Source organism: Anser cygnoides, chromosome 17 (genome assembly GCF_040182565.1).
Source record: "Anser cygnoides isolate HZ-2024a breed goose chromosome 17, Taihu_goose_T2T_genome, whole genome shotgun sequence".
Taxonomy (NCBI): Eukaryota; Metazoa; Chordata; class Aves; order Anseriformes; family Anatidae; genus Anser; species Anser cygnoides.
The window spans coordinates 15,459,450-15,475,491 of NC_089889.1; the positions used below are offsets into that span (position 1 = coordinate 15,459,450).

The window sequence follows — 16,042 nt, forward strand, 5'->3', positions numbered from 1 at the left end:
TGGTTTGTGAGCGATAGTTGGTGAGCTCTGTGCCAGACAGCATGCCTACTGTAATAGCATGTCATTCAGAAGGGTTTTCTGTTGCTGTCCTGGAGGAACAACACTCCAGAATTAAACAGCTCTATCCCCCAGTTCTATATCCCAGCTGTTTGATGTTTCTTATTAGGATTTTTTTTTTAATTTAGAATTATAGAATCACCTAGGTTGGAAAACACCTCCAAGATCAAGTACGAATCTTTACTTAGCACTGCTAAGTCTTCTAATAACCATGTCCCTAAGCACCACATCTACCTCTATTTTGAATACCTCCAGGGATGGTGACTCAACCACTTCCCTGAGCAGCCTGTTCCAACACCTCACAACACTTTCAGTGAAGAAATTTTTCCTAATATCCAACCTAGACCTCCCCTAGTGCAACTTGAGGCCATTTCCTCTTGTTGCATCACTTCTTGCTTGGAAGAAGAGGCCAATACCCACCCTACTACAACCTTCTTTGAGATAATTGTAGAGAGTGATAAGGTCTCCCCGAGCCACTTTTTCTCTACAGCACCAGTTCCCTCAACGACTCCTCGCAAGACTTGTTCTCTAGACCCTTTACCAGCTCTGTTGCCCATCTGTGGACACACTCCAGCACCTCAATGTCCTTCTTGTAGTGAGGGGCCCAAAACTCAATGCAGTATTCAAGGTGCAGCCTCACCAGAGCTGAATACAGAGGGACGATCACTTCCATAGTCCTGCTGGCAACACTATTTCTGATACAAGCCAGGATGCTGTTGGCCTTCTTTGCAACCTGAGCACACTGCTGGCTCATATTTACCTGGCTATCAACCAATACCTCCAGATCGCTTTCTACCATGCAGCTTTCTAGCCGCTTTTCCCCCCGGCCTGTGGCATTGCATGGGGTTGTTGTACTCCTAGTGCAAGACCTGATTCCTTTTCTTGAGCTTTGAATATCAATCTGCCCTCTTCACTGAATTCCTTCAGATTGTTTTTTTTTTTTTTTTCTTGTCTCTTTGGCATAGATCACGTCAACCCTCTTTTTGTTGCCAGGGAGTTTATTTTTAAAGTCTAGTAACTCTGAGACACAACAAAATGAACACAGTGTGACTAAAATAGTTATAAGTGAAACTCCCTCTAGAGCCTTAACTAAAAATTTGGAAAAAAATAAATTATACCTTGGTTTTTGGGAGGAGGGTAAAGACTAAGTCTCTCCCAAAGACAAACTGTAGCAGAGAGGGAAGCTCCCTCACCCTTCAGGAGTCCCTTCTTCTGGGCATTGTTTATCCTTCTCTTCCCAAGAAGAATCACCTTTTTAGGGTGGCTTTAGGTCTCCAACCCTGAATGATAAACCATATGTTCACCTTTTCTGAGTGAGGAAATGCTTCAGGCAATTACTCCTTTCCTTTTTTAGACTTCTGAATTTTTTCTTAAAAATAGCTGTTGATACAACTCTTAGTATAGCAAAGGGGGGGGGGGGGGCAGTAATATTCTCTTCTTATAATATCCCATATACCCCTGTCTGACTAGGCTTGAAAACTAACACAATAGTAATAATAAAAAAGTCCAGATCTCCAAATATGAGAGAATCTTATGTTTGCTTTGGCTGGCAAGAAAACACCCTAGTAGGCTGAGGAAAGGGAAGAAGTACTGCAATCCTGTCAAAAGTTGTGTTTGAAATAGTTGTCCCCTCCTCCCTTGCAGCTTGTATGTGCATTGAGGGCAGTAATTGTTGTTAGCCTTCCTGTTTGAATGATTGTTCCTGTTAAGGCACTTTGTGTTCCCTCATCTCTGGAATTGTATTTAATTTTTCCCAGTAAATTCCATGGTGAAACGATTGCTATCTCTTGGCAGAAGGGAGTACAATTGTTCTGTCCTATGGATGATATTAAAAGGCTTTATACCTTGAACAATGGAAAGGCTTGAACTAAAAATGACAGACCCTCTCATCTGTAAAACTATCATATCCTTTTGTTTTGTCCTGTGCCAATAAAATGCTCTGACTTCCTGTGGTAGTTGCTAGTACTACTTTTATACTCGTAGCTGTCTTGCTGTCAGTTGTCCAGGAATCTGCTGCAAAAAAATAGCTTTTGTCTTACTAGTGCAGTAATTGGTGGTAGTGTTCAGCTCAACTCCATAAAGAAAATGTACTCAGTTTATTCTGAATTCAAGACCTTTCTGTATTAGTGACTTATGCCCGAGTACCAGGGGTTTTGAGTCTGTGGTGTTAGTAGAACCAGAGCTGCAGTGTCCCAGGGTTGGATTTTGGTTTATTTATGAGCACATTGGTAATTGTGGTTAACACAACAGATCATCTTGTTGACTTCTTTTTTTGTAAAAAGAGAACATCTTTACCCAGTTCAGATGGGGTACTGGTCTAGTCTGAAACTTAAAACTCCTTTTGTCAGCGTAACAGCATCTGTACAAAACTTCCGATGTCAGTGCCATTGACCAGTGTAGTTCTTATGGGGCTGGATGGTAGAGCTTCAGGGCAAGACCTTGGCTTGGCCTTCAGGCCTCTTCCTTGCAGCAGTCTTTCTGTGCTATTTAAATACAAACTTATTCATCATTGTAATATGTGCCTCTGTGTATATTAAAACAAACTTTGGATTTGCTACCTGTCTCTCATTCCAGATGAAGCTGCCAGTGTTATTCAATTTGGTAAATCAGCCAAGCGATCACCGGAGTCAACTCAAATTGGGCAGTATGGGAACGGCTTGAAATCGTAGGTATTAAAAGCTAGCTTCGTGAGATTATGGAGGTTAGAGATGAGATAGCAAACGTATTTTTTGCTTGGAGGTGTGTATCTTTTTACCAGAAAAACGCTTGGAGATGAAATCTAAAGAAAGATACCGTGTTTTGGTGTGCAGGAACTCTATGAACAGAATGAGTAGAGAAGCGTGTTCAAACTGATGACAATGTCTTCCATTATATTTAAGTGATTCAGGGGAATGGATCAGGTGGAAAAAATGAAAGCAGGAAAAAAAACGACCTTAATATGTCAATATCATACAAATAGTAAAATCAAAACAAAATAGTGCTGCAGCCTTTCTCTAGGAAGGTTGTCTGGTGGTGAGGCACTGGAACCGGTTGCCCAGAGAGATTGTGGATGCCTCATCCCTGGAGGTGTTCAAGACCAGGTTAGATGAGGTCCTGAGCAACCTGATCAGTGGGTGGCGTCCCTGCCTATGGCGGGGGGGTGGAACTAGATGATCCTTGAGGTCCCTTCCAACCTAGGCCATTCTATGATTCTATGAATTGCACAGAGATGAAGGGGAATGATGGTAGGAATGAGGGGAGGGGTGGGATTTAAGTGACAGATGAACAGAAGTAAATCTTGCTGATTGGAACAGATTTGATATGAAAGAGAAAAACCATTCACAACTGTAAAACCTGTTTGAGAAAGTTGGAGGACTTTTATAGATTACTCTGATTGTCTGTTCTGCCTTATGCTTCTGGTCTCCATGTGGTTTGTTGATGTATGTTCATCCTAGTGGGAGAATCTGTGTGATTCAATAGATATCTGGGGGAGAATAGAAATCAGGGTGGGTTGAAAGGGGTCTTGAGATATCATCAATCCATCTTCAGTGTAGGACAGATCTCAGATTCTACCTGTGCTCTTCCAGGGCAGAACTCTCACCTGTTCTTAAACTTGAGTGAGGGGCATACTATATTGCAGCTAGGAATTGCAGACTGAAGCCTAAATGTGCAAAGGAGATGTTTGCTATTACATTGGTCTAATCTAAAGAGAAATAAACCGACAGAACCCCTGATCCAGCTTTTGATGAAATGTTAATTTTTCTCTGTTGAGGGTTTTTGGAGGAGTTGGCTGATAGGATAAAAGAGAATATTGGGAAGGAAGGTCTTAATGGGAATATGAGAGTTAGGAGGAGGAGGACTGTCCTTTTTGTGATAGCTAGCTGATAAGTTGAATTGCTGAGTTGCTAATGTTCCTGTCACATTGGAAAATATATTGTCTCCCAGAAACTTGTCTACTGCTATTCATTTGTGTGTACAGCGAAATGAAGGCTGCATTCATTATCTCACTGACTTACATTTCTGCTCATATATTTGAAGGTTATTATCACATCTCACTGTTGTCAACTTTTTCAGATTTAGAAACAAAACCTTTGTTTTAAACTTTCTTCATAGTATGAGTTTGGAAAGCTCCATTTTGCACTTTTTAATTGTGATTAGTGTTAATCTTTTAGGGAAAGAATTTAGAGAGCTCCATTTCTTCCTGTGAAAATGTCCAGATTTAGATGTTTTTTTGGAAGGAATGATGGAGAGAGGGTAGCTGCTGTTTAAGCCTTTTTACCCATCTTAATCTGTTTTTGGTGTCTCATACTCGAACATAGTGGAATGAAAACATAACTTGGTCTGTTTTTAAAGAATTAGCGTAAATTGTGCTAATTTGCTGAAACGTATTGATCATCAAGTATAACATGCTGCCTGAAATCTGTCTCCAGGGGTTCCATGCGGATTGGGAAAGACTTTATCCTTTTCACAAAGAAAAACAACACCATGACTTGCCTTCTCTTGTCACGGACATTCCATGAGGAAGAAGGCATTGATGAGGTTTGTACATAAAATATTGTAACGAAGTAATATGGTGAATACTGTCTCATCTGAACTTCACCCAGCTCTTGAAGGAGAGAGTCTGTGTCAGTATGGATTTCCACTATGTTTTGTTCAGTGTATGGTTTTCTCTTGGGGATACACTGGTAGGGGATCTGCAAAGTCATGACTGATTTTTCCTTTTGGTTTTAAATCTGTTCAAGAGGTCTCTCTAAACTACTGTGGGTTTGTAGGGCTTAATATCACTTGATGTTGCTTATGCTGAGCTCAGGCTATGTCCAGACTTTCTTGTGTTTTCCTTTCCCACAAAATCTGATTTTGAGATGTATTTAAATTTATTGTTCATATTTGATTATCTGTAGAGAATTAAAGGTATGATTGAAGATGCTCCCCATAGGTCAGAAACTCCAGATGCATCTCTTTGCATCTCTTTAAGTCATAAATCAGTATGGTTCTAACTATTGAGAACTTGTATATCTTTAACAGATAGTTCAGATACCATTCTGTATCTGAACTCTTAACACGGAAGTATTTTTGTGCTCATGTGCAAGTATTTTTAAGGCATAGCCAATAGTGAGAAGTTATGTTTTCGCACTGGGATAGTATGTAAGGATTTTCCATTTTGATAGTGGAGGGAGCTGTACAGCAAAGCTGTTGAGGGAGCAGTGCTTGTTAGTGGCTAGCTAGCAGCAATGTAGTTCCCATAGTGCCTCTGGAGCTAGAAGTTTTGGTTTGAGCTTACTTCTAAAATAAGGAGAGGACTTGCTGTCCTTGATACACAGTTGCAGTCTGTAATTCTATCTTTGTTCATGTTCTAAACAACACAAAGCCAATCTTGTTAGAATCCTACCAAGAAGAAAAAATGAAATCAGAAAAATAAGCGAAGAACAATTCTTCAGTTCAAGAGAAGAGTTGAGCACAGAGGTTGATGCTTTTTTTTTTAAGAAGCAAAACTTGTGTTTTTTTTTTTTTACTGTTAGATGAAAGTTATTACAAGAGGTAAAAATGATGTTGGTTGTGTTAACATTGAGCAGCCAAAACCACACAGATTACTTTGAAATGGTTTCATATAAGACTAGATGTTCTAGAAAAGTAACTTGGAGGCTGGAAAAGAAAGGTCCTTGAGCATTTGACAGTTGTGCAAACCGCTGACAAGTTAGGAAGGGCTACTGCTCAACCTCGTTTCACGTAAATGGCTGACTGGAGTGGGTAGGTCTGAATTGCTCCTGGTGTAATGCTATTTGCAGGTCATTGTTCCACTGCCCACCTGGAATGCACAGAGCCGAGAGCCTGTGACTGACAACATGGAGAAGTTTGCTATTGAGACAGAGCTCATCTACAAGTATTCCCCTTTCAAATCAGAACAGCAAGTGATGGAGCAGTTCAATAAGATCCGTGGTGAGAAAGGTATGTATCTCTGGTGCTGGTCATGGGCAAGGAATTTGAGGGTTTGGGTGGGATTCACCTGATCAACTTCTTGCTTGCTTAGGCACCTTGGTGATCATATTTAACCTCAAGCTAATGGATAATGGAGAACCAGAGCTGGATGTGACTTCTGACCTCCAAGATATTCAGATGGCAGAAACACCCCCAGAGGGAACGTAAGTATGACTGATGTTACAGGCCCTTGGATTCTGATCTAACTATATTTTGGGGTTTAGCTATATGCTGTGTGCATATGTTTGTTTTCTTCAAAGCTTCTCTTTCTGTGGTGAGTAGGAGAATTTAGACGTTCTTTAGTTCTTCAGCAATTTGGAGTTCATGCATGTAAATAGCTCACAGATGTTATGCTTGTGTGTTTGTTGTGAATTTCTGCCTTGACTCGTCTCAGCTTAGTCAAAGCAGCAAACTCAATACCCTTCTTTAATTATCTGTATTAAGGGGAGGAAGCCCTCAGCTATAGGTTTAATTTTCTACAGTCAAAGATATTTTTGTCAGGATGGCAGCTGGTAATGACTCTGTGCCACTGTCAAACTGATGTTCAATTTGATTAAATGAACGGCAACAAAATATTCTGTGCAGGTCAGCCTCGTTGACCTGCACTGCGCATGCTGCTGAGCTTTCATGATTACCACTGATGAATGGAAGGAGCTGCTTCTTCCATGTGATGCTATTTCTGTGTTTGTTCAGTGCAGTTTCTGTTGGAGCATGCTCCTAACTAACTCAAGGGCAAGAGAATGCGCTAGCAAGCGGGGCAGTTAGTGTTAAGTGGTCCAGTTCATAGATTTGACTTTTATTATCTAATTGTATTCAGAACAGCCTTTTCAAGCTACAGTAATGTGTACAGTAACAGCATTTATGGTAGTGTTTTGTAACAGAATTTAAAGTACACAGCTTGGTAGGAAATCACTGCAGAAGACAGGCTGAAAAAGTAAAAGAAGAACTTCATTTAATTTACCTGAAGGGTGATTAAAATGGAAAGAACCTCATTCTCTTTGTTGAGAGGTAGGTTATATCTTTGGCATGTTTTGGAGAAGATGCCTGTGAGATGACATGGTAACACAACTGAATGAGGTGTGAATCCTGCTGAATAGGTGCCAGGATATGTCACAGGATAGTGAAAAGTAGTGTGGGGAGGTGATTCTGTTGGTCATTTGGAACCTGGGTAGCAGTTTCTTGGGAAATAAGAATCTTACAAATGTTTTCAACAGAGAAACTTGTTCATTTGGTTTGGGTAGAGGACGAGACTATGACAGTAGTATGTGATGGCTGTTTTTTAAGCAGAGAATAATTAAGGGGAAAAATTGTGAAGGAAAGAGGAGGGACAAGGATGAGCACTCTGACAAATAAGACATTGGTTATTCGGGTGGTAAGTTGATGGGGTCATCTTTGAGGTATGTGGATATAATAGGGAGAATGTCTCCAGGTAGTCCTGCAGTGAAATGCTGAACAAACTGATTAATATCTGTAAACATCCATCTATTACAGAAAGCCTGAGCGCCGTTCCTTCCGTGCCTACGCTGCTGTGCTCTATATTGATCCTAGAATGAGGATATTCATAAACGGACACAAAGTACAAACCAAGCGACTTTCCTGCTGCTTGTACAAGCCAAGGTAAGTGTTAGACTGGAAGTCTGCATATGTGTGCAGGAGTTTCCTTACAGAAGAGGTTTAGCATTTTGCTCTCTGTGTGTATCCTGCATAACTCCATGTTAAAGCCACAGAAACAGATCACAAGATTATAGGATGTGGGGTTGACATCATGGAAAAACAGGAAGATAATGGAAAATCTAATGCTTTTGTAAATCAAAAGTAGCTTGTGCAATTTGTCTCCCTTTAAAAGTAAACACAGAATCATAGAATGGTTTGAGTTGGAAGGGACCTCAAAGACCACCTAGTTCCAACCCTCCTGCCATGTTCAGGGACGCCTCCTACTAGACCAGGTTGCTCAAAGCCCCATCCAACCTGGCCTTAAACTCCTCCAGGGATGGGGCATCCACAGCTTCTCTGGTCAACCTGTACCAGTTGCCTCACCATCCTCATAGTAAAGAATTTCTTCCAAATATCTAATTTAAACCTACCTTTTTTTTTTTTTTGTTTAAAACCATTACCCCTTGTGCTATCAGTACACTCCCTGACAAAGAGTTCCTCACCAGCTTCCTTGTAGGCCCCTTTTAGGTACTGGAAGGTTGCCATAAGGTTGCCCCAGACCCTTCTCTTCTCCAGGCTGAACAGCCCCAGCTCCCTCAGCCTGTCTTCATAGGAGAGGTGCTCCATCCCTCTGATCATCTGGCCTTTCTCTGGACTTGCTCCAACAGGTGCACGTCCTTCTTGTGCTAGGGGCCCCAGAGCTGAACACCCTACTCCAGGTTGGGGTCTCATGAGAGCAGAGCAGAGGGGGACAATCACTACCCTCACCCTGCTGGCCACGCTGCTTTTGATGCAGCCCAGGATATAGTTGGCTTTCTGGGCTGAAAGCACGCATTGCTGGCTCATGGTGAGCTTCCCGTCAACCAGCACCCCCAGGTCCTTCTCCTTAGGGCTGCTCTCAGTCCATTCTCCCCAATAACACCGGACCCAATACTGACCCCTGAGGAATGCCACTTGTCACTGGTTTCCAGCTGGACATTTTGCTGTTGACCGCAACTCTCTGAATGTGACCATCCAGCCAAGTTCCTTACCCACCAAGTGGTTCATCCATCAAATCCATGTCTCTTCAATTTAGAGACAAAGATGTCATGCAGGACAGTGTCAAATGCTTTGTACAAGTCTAGGCAGATGATATCAATTGCTCTTCTCTTATCCACCAGTGCTATCATCCCATCTATGGTGATTTGTGAGGTGTGATTTGCCCTTAGTGAAGCAATGTTGGCTGTTGCCTGTCAAGCTCATACTTACTCAGCTTCTTAAATTAAAATTTGGAAAGTGGTATCAAACTTCACAGAAGTCACAGGAGATTGCATCCCTTGCTCTCCCCTTGTCAAAATAGTCAGTCGTTTCATTTTCAGAGGCAGTCAATTTGGTACAGCATGACTTGACACTGTAAATCGTGGTTCGCTGGGTTGAGAGTATCTTGCATGTGCTACTTCATCAATTGCCACAGTCCAAAACAGTACTATGCAAGGGAAAGCAAAAGAGGGCACAAGTTTTTATCTCATCAGAGACCAGCTTCTTGCAAGACTCAAAGACAGGATGTCCTCACTACGTATTTTTTGCCAGCATTGTAATGACAATACTGGCATACCAACTCACTCCAGATGTTGATCTGCTTCAGTATCTTCTTTTTGCAAATGGTCAGTAGTTGATTCCTGAGGAGGGATAAGACTGATTCAGTTCCATCCAAAGCCACTGGACTGTTTTCTGTTGAAAAGAGTCACTGTTTAGACAATTTAAGCATCAGCTATTCTGGATCCCTATCACCAATTCTGTACAATTCTCTCTCTGCTCTTCTTTTTTTTTTTTCATTTTTTTTCTTGGGAATAACATATTGCTATGTGGCAGCTGGAAAGACATTTACATTTAAAATACCCACTTCTGCAGTTCAGAAGCAAAGACTCCAAACAAGGCTGCCTTATAGAACACAGTGTAGATCTTTGTGGACATGGGGCAATTATAGCCTTTCTTGAAGAAAATGTCCAAACTGCTTTCTTCTTGTATCGTGCTCCTAATGCCAGGCATGGATTCCAGAAGCTGCATGTCCATTGGGATGACACATTAAAACTTTCATTGTGGGAGCCAGTACAGCCCTTCTGGTAGGCATCCACCTTATGCCATGGACAGGCTGTGAAAATTGATCTCTTACCTTCAGACACCTTAGTAGAGCCTATTTTCTCTCAGGTGGCTTGCTCTTGAGGGGCCTGCTTAAGGAAAAACAATAGATTAGTCTTTTCTTAGATTGTAGTTACTGTTTTTACATCTATTGGGGATTTTTATTTCTACCAACCTGCTGAAAAGGTGCTTGTGCCCTGGATTTTCCCTTTAGAGTTGAAGCCAGAGGTCATGGATCCCCATTTATTTACTGGGTTTTGAGTGTTCTGTAGTTTAACACTGCTTTCCTGAACTTACAAAATGACTCTGGTTTGTATAGGTGCACAAAGGGGGCGCATACCAATGTTAAGGCATTCCTTTAGAGTTCAGTTAATGCTGCAGTGCAGCTCTGTGCTTCAGCATAGCTGTTTGTTGTAGTGCTTGTCCAGTCTATGCCAGATTAGTATTGTACTTTTTTGGTCCAGCAAACAAATGTGTAGCAGGTAGTGAAGGTTCTCCTGGATGACAGCCCAAAGAGATGGTTTGCTGTGTGTTTATATGTAAGGGCTATTTGCTCATCTTTGGGGAAGAGTCATGATGCCTGATTGTTAATTTTATGTCCTGATTAAAGGCTAGTGAACTACTGTGTTGCAATGGCATTCATCCATTAGCATAAACACACATCTATCCATTTATATTCCTGGATTTATAAGAAAGTCCGTTATAAACCAGCTTGCCATGCAAAGAGCATTACTTGATGCTGATCTAAGGAGTGACTCCTGAGTGTAGTCTTTTTACATCCCTCTTGGTGAACTTCTGGCTAGGTGTTCTTCTGTTTGAAGTGATCATTTTATGCTTTACATCAGGTCTTGGTAGGTACAGCATTCTGCTTGCAAGATCTGCTTAGGAAGATTGTCTTCAGGAGGCAGTGTGTTCTCTCCTGTTTGTAGGATTGCAAGTCAGCTTGTCTTCATCTCTGAAGGAAAAGCATTTAACAGTGGCTTGTCTGCAGGTTAATTTTTTGGTGTTAGAGAACAAAGAATGGAGATTTGTCACCGGATTTAGCGTGTTTAAATGCCTTTACTGTGTAAATCCAGGTTTTACTGCCGTTACAGTGTTCTTCATCAGGAATAACAGCTTGTCTCTTGAGCAGGACACTTATTGTCCTTTTGTCACTGTTCTTTCTGGAAGCTATGTTTCTGTGGGTTGTATAGTCAATTACTAATACGACCTTACTGTTCAGGTGAAAGGATATCCAAGATATCCAGGATATCCAAGACCATGGAGGAAGTAGTTTCTCTTCCCAGAAGAGCTCCAGTTATCTTCTACCTTTTGCTAGAGATCAGTGAAAGGCTTAGAATCATAGAATCATAGAATATCCTGAGTTGGAAGGGACCCATAAGGATCATCAAGTTCAACTCCTGGCACCACACAGGTCTACCCAAAAGTTTAGACTGTGTGACTAAGTGCACAGTCCAATCGCTTCTTAAATTCAGACAGGCTTGGTGCAGTGACTCCTGGGGAGCCTGTTCCAGTGCGACCACCCTCTCAGTGAAGAACCTCTTCCTGATGTCCAGCCTAAACTTCCCCTGCCTCGGCTTAACACTGTTCCCATGGGTCCTATCACTTGTGATAACAGAGAATAGGTCACCTGCTTCTCCACTCCCCCTCGCGAGGAAGCTGTAGACTGCGATGAGGTCTCCCCTCAGCCTCCTCTTCTCCAGGCTGAACAGGCCAAGTGACCTCAGCCGCTCCTCATACGTCTTCCCCTCTAGGCCCTTCACCATCTTCGTTGCCCTCCTCTGGACACTCTGCAACAGTTTTACATCCTTTTTGTACTGTGGTGCCCAGCACTGCACACAGTACTCGAGGTGAGGCCGCACCAGCATGGAGCAGAGCGGGACAATCACTTCCCTCGACCGACTAGCAATGCCGTGCTTGATGCACCCCAGGCTATGGTTGGCCCTCCTGGCTGCCAGGGCACACTGCTGGCTCATATTCAACTTGCTGTCAACCACAACCCCCAGATCCTTCTCTGCGGGGCTGCTCTCCAGCGTCTCATTGCCCAGTCTGTATGTATAGCCAGGGTTGCCCCATCACAGGTGCAGGACCTGGCACTCGCTTTTGTTAAACTTCATGTGGCTGGCGTTTGCCCAGCTCTCCAATCTGTCCAGAGCTCTCTGCAAGGCCTTTCCACCCTCAGCCAAGTCTACAACTCCTCCAAGTTCGGTGTCATCAGCAAATTTGCTCAAAACATCTTCTAGTCCTACATCCAAATCATTTATAAAAACATTGAAGAGGACTGGCCCTAAAATGGAGCCTTGAGGGACCCCACTAGTGACCATCCGCCAGCCTGATGTGGCCCCATTTACCACAACCCTTTGAGCCCTGCCCGTCAGCCAATTGCTCACCCATCACATGATGTTTTTGTTTAGCTGTTATGCTGGACATTTTGTCCAGTAGGATCCTATGGGAAACCATGTCAAAAGCTTCGCTGAAGCCCAAAAAGATCACATCAGCTGGTTTCCCTTGGTCGACTAGATGGGTGATCTTATCATAAAAGGAAATCAAATTTGTTAGGCAGGACCTACCCCTCATGAACCCATGTGGGCTGGGACCAACTGGGACCAACTTCTCAAAACCTTTCGGGAGCCTGTAATGTCCAGGAGTCAGGAGCAGGCTGGTTTTGTGCAAATCATTCAGCAGCATTTGTAGGCATGATACCACAGTACCAGACTCCCTGGAAGCTGCTTTCATCTCTTAAAGGGTTACTTCATCTGCTTCCTCCCACAGTTGCTGTTGGAACTTGTTCAGCAGTGCAGGCTGTACAGCTAGAAGTAGGCAGGCAGTTTTGCATGTCAGTTTATATGGAAGCCGTTCGAATGGCCAGTGATCACAGCAGACATCTGGTGTTGGTGGCTGCAGTAGTAGTGTGTGCTGTTTTGCTTTCTTTGGCTGTTACTGTGAACCAGGTGTTACTGAACCATGTGCAAGGAGTTTACTTTTATGAGGGCACTCTAGGATGATTGTAGAGAACCTTTTGAAGACGGCTGAATATGTTTTGCTATCATATCATCTGGATTTCTTGTCTATCGGTCTTACATATGTCTTTGCTAGATATGATGTTCCAGACCATTTAAATGTCGGCTTTCCTGGCTGTGGCCAAAGTCATTTGGCATTGGAAACTAAAGTGAAACATAATGGCTGGCTGGTTTCTTCTTTCTTGAAATGGTTAGTCTCTGGGACAGTTTATCTGGAACCAGATCTGAGTTCCAGTGGTCCTTGGTTTGCTTTTGGTATATTGAACACTCCTGCAGGCACCTGAAGCTCGTACGGGGAGTAGGACTAGGGAGGAGGGCATAGAGTTGGGATGACATCCTTCACTGCCTCTCTGGGTTGTTCCACAGCTGTGCTCTGTGTGTCCTGTTGGAAAGGTGAGGTGTACCTCACTTTCTAAAGCAGTCTGTCTGTGGTCATGCTCAGGTACTTCTCTGTCTTAAGAGCTGCGTGTGTTGAGATAATTCAGCTTCACCCTGTTCCCTCCCACCCAGCAAAGTAAGGCAGGATGTGGATGAGGTAATGTAATTACGCCAGCATGTTGAAGGTAGTTCTGGTTTTGAGAGTATGTTCTGACTCTTTGCTCCAGGTAGCTTAAATCACCTTTTAAGTGGATTTGAAGAGACTGTGCCACACAAAACCTTACTCTGCATCTCCTGGTTATTGGGTGATTTTCTGGAAGAGTTAGTGTGCGTCTGCTTTATCTGCAATGAGGAGGTCCTTATGAGTAGCAGCGAAGGAGTTTACTAGATGCAGAAATGTATTTAAGTGGACTGTGCTTGTGTTTTGAGTTTACTGGATTTGAGAATAAAGGATTTCTGTTAGACTGTTTCTGACATCTGAGCACATAGGTGCTAACCCACAAAAACATATATAACCAATCTTTTTCATCTGTGCAAGGTGATTTCTCATGGATCTTGATAGACTATATTTCACTTGGGGGAATCTTATCTCATTGGGACTTAAATGTGCTTCTTCCTACTTTAATGAGCTGGTCAATCAAGCTCTAAGTCCTTACATTTTCCCATATGTAAAAACAGCATTTTTGTGGCTTTTACTTTTGGCTAAATGCTGGAGACTTTTTTTTTTTTTTTTTTCCCCTCCATAAAAATGTATTTTAGACAGGATTTTCCTTTGGATACTTCCAAAACCTTATGTCCAAGGTGGCTTGAGTTCTTGCAGGCTCTGATCATCCTTGGTGTCATCTCTTTCCCCAGTTATACATCTCTACGTAGAAGTGACGCATACTCATGAGCTTTTGCCTCTTTTACTCTGCAATAGTCATAGTTAGATTGCAATCTGCATTTGGCATTTTATGCTACAGGGAAGGTAAAACAAGTCACTGCAAATCAAACACACTTTACAAGGTTGTGAGTCACATGTGTAGCATATGGTAATGTCCTGAAATTTTGAAGCTGCAGCTTGAAGCTGTGTTCATACAATTCCTATACTACTTAAAGGCTTTGAGCTAGCCCTGCTTAGAGACGTGAACTGTGAAACTGCATGTGTAGATGGCCATTTGCAGGAGAAAGGAAGGGGTGTTTATGTAGAATGGGAGGTTTTGGAGAAGTTTTATAAATATGTTCCGTTCTCTTTTTCACTTCTGAACTTGTTCCCCTTAACCTGGGGATTTCTTCCAAGAATATGGCATATGTTGCACCTCCACTGGATAATGTAGAAGGGGGTATTGTGGTTGCAGCTACAGCTAAAACATCTCTGACTTAAAGGTATGTCCTAAGTACTCCCCAAAATGCGCAGTTACTGGTATGTAAACTTCCTTCATTTATTCAGTCTGTTGAAAAAAGTACAGTAGAATGTGAAGATCTTATTCTCCAGGAATACAGTGATGAAATCTTGGTTTGACCTTACTGCTGAGATTGCTAATTAAGTTTTGATCATCACAGGATGTACAAATATACTTCAAATCGTTTCAAGACCCGTGCAGAGCAAGAGGTGAAGAAAGCAGAGCATATGGCAAGGATAGGTGAGTCTTTGGGTTCTGCATGCACATCCTGATTTTGCTGTAGCAAAAGAAAGGAATAAAAGAGGCTATTTTGCTGGATATGACCTGGATTGCTTGTTTCTGTGATCACGGTGGTTGCTCAGGCAGTTAGTTATTACAGTGATTACAGGCAATTGAGACTTGCTTCCATGCAATGGAGGAAATTTACATAATTCCCTAATACCACTTCCTATAGGGAATACAGGTACAGAATAACCCTTTAAATGCACAGCTCTCTGCTTGCTCCACCTGAAGCCTCGCCTACTTGTTATCCCATTGTTCTGCTCTCACCTTTTTGCATATCTTTAGCTTTTTAGTTCTCTTCTCCCTCTGTTTCTTTCTTCTAGAGGCAATTGTACGAACACAGATTTTTATTCTCTCACCTGATATATAGTGATTGATCTGGGTGTTGATTTTTTTTTTCTTGCTTCAAGACTACCTTTTGTGCATTTAGTCTGCCCTTCTTATTATGTCTTGTCCTCAGGAGAAACCAGATTTGACAGTATTGGACATTCAGGATATAGAAATAACATAAACATGTATATAGCGTGTATCTTTGTTAAATTTCATAAATTTAGCATACAAATCAGTCATCCCAACCCATGTTGGGGAAAACCCATAGTGAACAAGGAATCTTGAACTTGTACGACATGTTAACCTATGTTTTCTGGTTTCTTAAATAAACTTGATGTTGCAGTGACCTCTCCCTTCATAAGAGCTGCTCTAGGTACATTACATGGGATCAGATCAGATATGGATCGCTGTCAGAAAATGACAGTGCCACATTCAACCTCTGTAGCCATAAAGGGCAGTGCAATTTTGACAATGCCAAAAGCAATAAAAGGAAATTATGTAAATTGCTGTGTTTCCTCTTCTTCCTTTTTTCCTTCTACAGTCTGACATGAAAGACTGGCAATTATAGGGTTTAAGCAATTTATCCTGTGCCTCAGTCCTCATAGATGAATTTATTTTTTAGTTTGCGTCCTATAGACAATGCAGGTGTTCAGCATACACTTGTGTTCTGTTCAGAAAGGTACAAGTATCGTGATTTGGTAAGATTTCTTTTTTGCAGCAGTCCATGAGGCCGTCATGTTGTTTAAAAAGTGATCTTTCGAGTCTTGACAGTGAAGAATGTTGCCATTCAGTGTCCCAGTGCCAAGAACGGATACCATTACTGAAACGGCTATTGGCATGTAAATGTAAGCTTCATCACCAGAGCTA

General features: G+C 42.1%; 1 protein-coding gene across 3 annotated transcripts in view; it reads left to right on the forward strand.

The window, feature by feature from the left end:
* MORC2 (MORC family CW-type zinc finger 2) overlaps window positions 1-16,042 on the forward strand; it is a 53,341-nt gene that overhangs the window by 12,492 nt on the left and 24,807 nt on the right. For 2 of the 3 annotated variants that reach the window (XR_010825563.1, XM_066979099.1), the window contains exons 5-10: window positions 2,632-2,722; window positions 4,467-4,575; window positions 5,823-5,982; window positions 6,065-6,176; window positions 7,504-7,629; window positions 14,724-14,803. Coding sequence is in view for 2 of the 3 variants with exons in the window: in XM_066979099.1 (XP_066835200.1) it covers window positions 2,632-2,722; window positions 4,467-4,575; window positions 5,823-5,982; window positions 6,065-6,176; window positions 7,504-7,629; window positions 14,724-14,803 (678 nt within the window). In the remaining variant the exon portion in view is untranslated. Of the gene's footprint in view, window positions 1-2,631; window positions 2,727-4,466; window positions 4,576-5,822; window positions 5,983-6,064; window positions 6,177-7,503; window positions 7,630-14,723; window positions 14,804-16,042 lie in introns of those variants that run through there. The other variant, XM_013198972.3, reaches the window with a different exon arrangement.